The following is a 9,079-nucleotide window of genomic DNA, read 5'->3' on the forward strand; positions in this document are numbered from 1 at the left end:
CAATCCCTGTCTGAAGAGTTGGCCTCGGAAATTGTTTTAGTTCTGGGCTGATAGAGAATCCAGGGGCCATGCTTTCCGGGGTTCCTCCAGTCTCAATCAGACCATTAAGTCTGATCCTCTTACTAGAATTTGAGTTCTGCACCCCACCTTTCTCCTGCTCCATCTGGGACTCTCTGTTGTGTTCCCTGTCAGGGCAGTCATTGGTGGTAGCCGGGCACCATCTAGTTCTTCTGGTCTCAGGCTGATGGAGTCTCTGGAGAGTCAAACTATTTTTCATCTCTACTATTTTCTTTTCAATCCTACCCAACATACAGACCAGGGCAGATCCTTGTTTTATGGAGCTCAAGGCTTATACAGTTTGCAGGCAGCCTCTTAAAGAAAAAGGGTACAAAATGGCTTATAAAAATTAGCTATAAATGTAAACACTTCAAATGAGAAATCAAATGACAATAAATTTTTTAAAAGTTGACGAATACCACAAACATCACAAGATCTAGGAAAATAACAAAATATTTTTATGAACTGCCTGACAGATCTTTGTTTTTGTCCTACATTGCTTTAATCGCATACTTGGTTCTATTACCTTTTCATACGACAATGCTTTTGTAATACCTTGCCATAGATATGAAATGAAAATAATTCTACTCTAGAATGATCAAGAATTGTTCCTTAGGGTTCCATTCATTTTCACAATTAATTTTGGGAAATGTCATGTAAGTTTAAGAATTGTTAAATTTGGGAAACATTTTTCAGGTTCTTTTTTCACACAGGAGTTGAGGATTTTACAACATTTCATGTTTTCTCACGCTGTGACTAACAGCATCATCAGTAGTATACTCTTTCAGTTAAGGCGTCCCTGGGTGGCGCAAACAGTTAAGCGCTCAACTACGAGCCGTAAGGTTGGTGGTTCAAACCTACCCAGAGGCGCCTCGGAAGAAAGGGGTGGCAATCTACTTCTGAAAGGTTGCAGCCGTGAATACCCGATGGAGCACAGTTCTACTCCACACACGTGGGCTCGCCTTGAGTCGGAATCGGCTGCTGGTGACTCACGACAACCATGAGGACACTCACTAACCAGGTCCTCGTTAGCGTCCTCATCATGATCGCATAGTACAGTTTCATATGCGTCGATATTGTGTCAAATCAGTGATAAATTTAAATATGTTTACAATGTGTTTATATGCTGTGCACCTCTTCATTAACTGGATTATCAAATAATACAAGAGCCTACTATTTCTAGTCAAAATTAACCCGTGTTACTGTTTTCGGTATGCTCTGAAACATTTTGCTACAATTATCTTTTGGTGTGGGAATTGTTTCTAGCGATGTTACCATTCATGGTTATCACCCAGATCTTCCTTAACTAAGGCACAGCCTTAGCAGCTCTGCATCCAAATCCTGTTTCCTTTGCCTGGCTTCCTCCCCCATAGCTTTGCATAAAATCCTGCTTTCTTTGCTTGGAAGTTATATGTAAACCCCACTGCATCTGCGTAGTATGATTAAGAATGTTGCTGACGTAACCCGTATGAACTCCCTACTTGTAAACCCCTTAAAAGTACTTTTCCTCTCACTCCCAGAGAGCTGTCTTGGTGGCAGCAGCGCTGCCTGACTCCGTTCTTTGCGCAACAAAACAAAGGTGCGTTTCCTGCTCTCTCACCTCAGTCTCTCATTTATCGGCCAATTCGAGTCATGCCGAGCAGAGCCTGGGGTTTCCACTGGGTAACATAACAGCAGGATTGACTAAAGATGCCCATCACACAAGTTCCGGTTTGAATCTTATTTCTGGACAGCCGTCTGTTGTGTACTAAGAATTGCATTATAATCCCATGCTTCTCCCATGATGAAAATTTTTTAAAATGCATTTCTTGGTACTAGAAACCATTTTCAGTGTAAACTTCATGGCATGCCATGATTCTGTTTCGTCAATACTCTGGAAGGCTCCTCTCTACCCGAGTGGCAGTGGAGTGGAGGGTGGACATCCAGGTTTTCTGACCCTGAGCCTCCAGCTCTCACTGCATGCCCACACGGGGAGATGTGCAGAATGCTGCAGGATTGCACACGCGTGATGGCCCGGCAGCTTGGGTGACGAGGGACTTTACAGGGGAAGTGCCATGAGTCGGGCCCAGAAAGAGGAACAGAGACTCGTCAGACATGCAGCAGCCGTCCAAGGTACTGTCTTGTCCCTCTCCCCTCAACCTCCAACACCGCGTCCCACGGAGTTTACCTTCTTAATAAGGTTCAGATTACTGGGTACGTAACTACTTGCCAAGGACAAATTCTAAATGCTCCACAAGCATGCTCTTATTTCATCCAGCAGCAGCCCTGTACGGGAGGGGGCATTTCATCCCCTTTTACAGATGAGGCAACTGAGACCAACGATATGAACTTGCTCGGGGTCACTCAGCCAGCAAGTTATTCGTCCAGGATTCCAATCCATGCGGCAAGAATTTCAAAACCTATATTCAGCCACTCTACCTTCCTGCCTCTCTCTGCTGTCTCTCGACACTGCCCCCACCTGTCCTTGCTTGCGTGGCCCCTTGCCATGGGGCCCTGGGAGGGCTGCCAGTTGCAAGCGGGCCCTGCAGTCCACTGGTTTTCCAGGGCACCAAACGTCCAAAGCTGGAGCCAGGGGTACTCAGAGCCTGTCTTCCTTTCGCTCTGTGGGTAGGGGGAGTATTACTTAATGTGGCTGCCTCCTCTTCTTTTGGAAGAGCAGACCTGGAGAGAATCTTTCTACCTCTGTGCCATATTCCAAACCATCACTACCCCTAAAGACGGCCAGATGTAATTCTAAAAGCAAAACATTTCTGCAGATTTCGGGAGCTCATTTGTTCTCTCCCCTCCACCGTGCCGCCATGCCAGCACCAAAGCTGGGAGCTACTTTGGAGCAGTGTGCACCCATGACCCCTTCGGCCATCTGCTGCCACTGTTGGCCCAGGGTCGATGCCTGTTGGCCCCTGGGGCGTGCAGGGAGCTCAGAGGGAACAGAGGAAGGTGCCCGGCTCAGAAAGGGACAAAGAAAATGTGCTTCCTCTAACCTGGGGGCAGAAGCATAGAAGCAAGGCAAGGCCTTGCCCACGTGGGTGTTGCCCATGTGTGTCAGGGGAGAAAAAGGCAAAATGCTAAGTGCTTTAAAAGGGAACCATTCAGTTTTAGAAACGATAGGTGATTTAAAAGAAAACATTTAAGTATAACTGAGATCTACAGCCAATAGCCGGGCAACTTACAAACAAACCAAAATTAGCATTTTTTGAAACTATAAACATCCATGGAAAACACAATGTCATCATAGCATCTGGAGATTCCATCAATTGCCAGAAACAAAGGCCTCAGGTGAAAAGGTCAGAAACGATGGCCATCTTCAACAGCCTTTGTCTGTGCTCCCCCAGGCCAGTGTTCATGGCTCCCACCTGTCCCTTTGCCCCACCTCCCGAGGCCAGGGCTCCAGAAAGGCCCCTTGCCGTCCTCTCTTCAGGAGATAAGGTGACGCGTGGAAAGGGCCTCACACCCCTGCAGGACATGAGGCTGGCTGCCGAGGCCACGGAGGGCGGGCTGGAAGCAGGCAGGGCCCAGTGCTTCTCCCCCAGATGGTGGCAGCAGTGTGCTCGGCCCTGCAGGGCCACCACCCAGAGCCTGACGACTCCCGGGACACATGGTCAGCCTGCCCTTGCCAATTCTGGATTCATTTTCTACCGGTAGGGAATCATTTCCAGATTCAAAGATCCGTTTTCCTCACAGCTTTGTTGTCACTGCTCTATCGCCGTCCGGCATCCAGTGTAGACAACAGTCCGACGCTGTTCTACCCCACATTCCTTTCAACTCATCATAGGGGACTGTTTTGTTTTTTTTTTAACTAAGAATTGTCCAGCTCTCCCAGGAAGCACCCAGTTCGGCCCTCAGGCCCCCTTTAACTGAGGAAATGCTTTCCTGGTGTGTGACCACCAGAGTTCCAACCTCCCGGAACTCCCGTCAGGGACACAGAGATGCAGACGACCTTAACGGTCCACTGTCCACGTCTCTCAGCTTTTCTTTTCCTTTCTGGCCTCTTTGCTCAACACGTACAGAAGTCTTTGAATTTGAAATTACTAATTTTTTTGAGTTCCCCCATTACCCAGCCTTCCTACTGAATGTCTTTACCCAGCACCTTCAGTAACCAGATGGTTTTGCTCATACCTCTTTCAGCAACAAAAATCACCTCACATCTGAGCAGTTAGGCTTTTCACAATTACCTTGCCCTCAGAATCGTCTTCTCCAAGACCAGCTGTGGTTTGTCTCAGCCTTCTGTGACATGTTGTTCTCCTCGGGAGTCGGGAGACCCTGTGTTAAGCACGCGCCCATGAAGCTGACACCAGGGGCTCATTTCTGTGGCCGCCCTGGTTTGCCTCTGTGCTGACATCAAATGGAGGGGCTGCCTGGGGACGGGCCTAGGAGGTCAGGGGGTGGGATTCACCTCAGTGTTCCTGTGCAGAGAACGGATCTGGGGATCCCTGCCAACCCATGGCCAAATCTCAGGATGTTATTCCAGGCAAGGACGAAAACAAAAACTTAACCAATTGCTGTCAATTCTGACTCACGGTGACCCCAAGCATGCAGAGTACTACTGCTCCTTAGAGTTTTCAAGGCTGTGACCTTCCCGAAGCAGATCACCAGGCCTTTTTTCCAAAGCACCTCTGGGTAGGTTCAAAGTGCCAATTTTTTGATTAGCAGTCGAGTGCTTCACCATTTGCGCCACCTGGGGACTCGGGACAGGGACTAATTTAGTGTCTTTTTCTCCAGGGAAGAGCTGCCTTTCCTCTCGGGCCCTCCTTCCATGACCAGCAGGGCGGTCCTGCTCCGCCTGCTCTCATGTGCCCGCATCCCACGGAGTCGGCTTACTTACTGAGGCCATAGAGAGAAGGCCGGTCCCTCTAGGGACAGCGGTTACCCACCCAGCCCGGATGGTGGGCTCGGCTGTTGCTCACTGACCAGGAGCCCATTCCACTGCCCACACTGCAGACTCCGAGGTCTAGGACAAGGACAGCAGTCCCAGCTGCAGAACACATTCCCCAGGCCCACCCTGGTGCTTAGAGGGCCTGTTCCAATCCCAGAGATGTTCAACAAGCACGCAGGGCGGGCCAGACGCTTCGCTCGGTACCCGGTTAAAGGCGTCAGAAAGGAAAAGGCGCCTGCAAGAGCACACGGAAAATAAACAAGGAAATAATGACCTCAGCAAGGTCACTTCAGACAGTGATGAGATAAGTAACACACGATGGGGTCCTTCTGCTGGAGGCCAGGGGCGGGGGCGACCCCAGGCACGGGAGGCACACACAGTGTCCTGAGACGGGAAGGGCCTGAGCAGGTCACGACGCAGTGGGGAACCCACCAGCCTCTGAGCACTAAGCGGGAGAAGGGGTCACAGACACGGGGTCAGAGACACAGGGTCAGAGACAAGGGCAGAGGAAGCGGAAGCCAAGACACTGTCTGCGCAAGTGGTTTCTGGTTATGAGAACACACTGCAGAACACAGGAGGCGTGAGAAAATATAAACCAAGGAGGAATAAAAGCTTTTTATTCATTTTCGGTTATCACTAACAAAATGAAAGATCTAGAGTTTGAAATACTCCAGTTTCATACAGGTTTTACCACAGAAATGTTTTTCATGGGTTAATACTTCAATAGACATTTTTTGACAAAAAGAAAACACTAATCACACTCAAAATCTTCTGTCACTCCCCATCTTCAAATTTAACAGGTTAATAATATCTAACCAAAGAATACAGGTGGAAACGCAACCTTTCCATAGTTGAATTTTCAGTTATTCACCATTACTCGATACGACGTATGGAGTGCTGATGACAAAGAAATTTTCACATTTGGAATTTTCCCCCACCCCCCAATTATTACTCAAAGGTCAGATTCTCTGGGGAATAGAAAAATGGCAGATTTCTGATGACACTATTCAAAGGTTTCCCACAAAATGAAAGCCACATCCTGCCGCATGTTCACATCATTTTGCTGAAATCTAACTCCTATCAAATAATATTAAAAATAAAGCACACATTTGACGCTGATTGCAGGGGGCAGAACAGAAGTCTAATCCTTTAGAGAAAGTATTCGGTTTCATGCATTGCTCACAGCGATGCTGTACGACAAAACGTGTATTATAACAAGCAAGCGGGGGGATGGCGGCAACGTGACGGCCTCACACAGGACACTGTTTACTCCCCAGAGCACTCACATAAAACACGAAAACCCCTAAGGACTGTGAGAGAACGCTTCACCAAGTGAGGGCAGATCTAAGCAGGCTTTCAAGCTACCGGGCCCATTTTCTGTCCTACTTCCTCTTGATGTGGACAGCTGTCTCACTTCAATTAAAAAAACAATCAGATTTAATGTCAGACAGCCTTAATCCTTGCGTTTTTATTGCTCTTTACATTTTAGGGCCCAACAAGTATTTTTATAATACTTAGGCTAAGAAATGAGAAACCGGTATTAGGTAAACCACGGAGTCAGCTTACTTACTGAGATCAATACATCTGGTCTAATTTCAATAAAAAAGCCATAATGTACTGGAAATTTAAAAGAATAAATCTGCCCCGATCACAGCTTCACTTCTCCTTATCTGAGAACACATGCATCACTCCACTTGCTGTTCTTCACTGGCCCGTGTTACAGCCTTGCGGCATTGCCTGTGTCAGCGAGCTACACAGCAGCAGCACAGTGTCCAGCAGCGGGACCGAGACTCCTGAGACGCGGCCGTGACACTATGCACAGCACCCAAAGCTGCTGTCAGCCTCACTATGGTCTGACGCCATTACTGCTGCTCCAGTCCAATCGGGATTTTAATATACTCAACTTACAGATCTGAAATTAAAGCACTGCTTAATGCTTTCAGATGTATTTTTGTATTTAATATGTTTCGAGGCATCTTTGCAAATAATAAAATGAAGCGAACCTATGATTAAAGTTCCTTACGTGGGCACAGGGACATCAACAGCAAAGTTTAATTCTATTAACCAAATTTATGAATTAAGAGTCATAGCCACTTCAAGACTTCTTAAAAACAAGCAAAATTAAGTAGCATACAAAAGAGCACTTTAATATAACCTCAACGGTCTAACAAACCTTCCAAATGGAAATACAAAATAAAATTGACATGTCAAATCTAACTTATATCAATATGCTTCAGTACCACAAATTTACCAGGTTATTCTGCCAACGAGCTGTAGAACCACCTAGTATCAAAATATAATACAGTGGGTAAGCGTCAACTCTCCAAGGCTAAAGCCCCGGTTTTCAAATTAATTTTCTAATATCGGCCACATACACACACAGACTCACAGACACACAGACACACACACACAGAGTTCCGTGAACCTACCACTTTATCGGCACCTTTTAGTACGCTCTAACTACTGCTGTTTTTCATGGGTTTGCTCCCGTAACGAACTGGAGAAGCGACAGATAATCAACTTCCATAGCGAAAAGTGTAGCTAAACCAAATTAAGAATATTAAGTCTTCCACACATGGGCTCAAACAGGAAGTATTCTGTTTAGCAGTGAAACGTTAATTTTTAAAATATCTGCAGTCTTTTTGAAACACAAGGCACCAATGGGGGCAGACATTCCAGCAAAGAGTGATTGTCTGAAAAAATGAAACTGATCAGAGTCCCTTGTCCTTTTTACGTTAGAATACTTCCTTCTTCCATGTCTAGGCCACATCTTCTAGATAATCCGCCACATCGCTGAGCTGGGAGACGGTGAGGTCCTGTGTGAGGTCGTCAAGCTTGGATGTTCAAGAGAAAGGAAAGAGTCAGTGTCAGAATGCAAGCAGTGTCTTAAGTGACTGTAAAAATACAGCGCTACAACTTAAACACACCTTTACACTGGGCAAACCGCTTCACACATCACCCTCAGGAGGTGACAGACACTTGCCGAGGATCACAGACCTCGTTCCCTGATGTACCCTCCCCAGTTCAGTGTTCTCTACAAGCTGCACTCCCAAACGTTTCAAGTGGGAATTAACGAAACAAACAATACTCCAGGCATCATTCCCATTTAATCTAAAGAGCTAGAATTAAGCGAAAACGTTGTAAAATGCTTACTTGGATATAGTCTCCGTACTGATTCTGCACACAGTCAACGTCACTCTATGAGTTCCCAACCTCTAAAACCTTGACCTACGTAGCACATTTTATTGAACTTCACTGAAATGTGTAATATTCTCACTTGAAAAGTATTATTTGCTCTGTATTTATAAGACGGTAGAGGAAACCAAATCAAACTCCGACTCATGGCGACCACGTGTGTCAGAGGAGACCTGCTCCACAGGGTTTTCAGGAGCTGATTTTTCAAAGGCCTGTCTTCCGAGGCCACGCTGGGTAGACCCAAACCTCCAACCTTTTGGTCAGCAGCCGAGTGTGCCAACCATCTGCACCCTCAGGGACTCCCATGTACGCACCGTAACAAAACCCACTGCCGTGGGGTCGATTCCGAGTCAAACAGCGACCCACAGGGTTCCCGAGGCTGTCAATCTCTAGGGAAGTAGACTGCCATGTCTTTCTCCCACAGAGCTGCTGGTGGTTTCAAACCGCCATCTTTGGGTCAGCAGTCGATGGCTTTAACCCTGAGCCACCAGGACCCCATCTGCACAGCACCCGGTCAGGCCGTGACAACTGAGGCCAAAGCCAGTCTCCCCTTCAGGCAGCTGTCATGAAACCAAGCAGATGGCCAGCGAGGCCAGCTCTGTACTGACACTGATTGTGACCTGCACACAAGAGTGACGAGAGGGACAACTGGGGAGAGAAAAGGACTTTCTTAACCTGGATAACTCAGCTATCGAAAGATTTTATTCAGTCTTGTTTTAAGGCAAAGAGACCACAGTAACAACCAAAAACGTCCCGAGAAGAACCACCTAACTGAAGATCAGCTAGAAGCAAGAAACTGTGGGGAACAGGGGCTGACCGGGATCAGGGGCTGACCCGGAACAGGGGCTGACCCGGAACAGGGGCTGACCCGGAACAGGGGCTGACAGGGAACGGGGGCTCACCCGGAACAGAGGCTGACAGGGAACGGGGGCTCACCCGGAACAGGGGCTGACC

The 9,079-nt window shown here is 47.4% G+C and overlaps 1 protein-coding gene across 3 annotated transcripts in view; it reads right to left on the minus strand.

Moving 5' to 3' along the window:
- Positions 1–5,563: 5,563 nt before the first annotated feature.
- CEP43 (centrosomal protein 43) overlaps positions 5,564–9,079 on the minus strand; it is a 54,698-nt gene continuing 51,182 nt past the window's right edge. For all 3 annotated transcript variants that reach the window (XM_004368780.2, XM_023728518.1, XM_004368779.2), the window contains one exon: positions 5,564–7,764. In XM_004368780.2, the coding sequence (XP_004368837.1) occupies positions 7,690–7,764 (75 nt within the window). In that variant the 3' untranslated portion in view covers positions 5,564–7,689. The remainder of the gene's footprint in view (positions 7,765–9,079) is intronic.

This window comes from Trichechus manatus, unplaced genomic scaffold (genome assembly GCF_000243295.1).
Source record: "Trichechus manatus latirostris isolate Lorelei unplaced genomic scaffold, TriManLat1.0 scaffold00002, whole genome shotgun sequence".
NCBI classification, from domain to species: domain Eukaryota; kingdom Metazoa; phylum Chordata; class Mammalia; order Sirenia; family Trichechidae; genus Trichechus; species Trichechus manatus.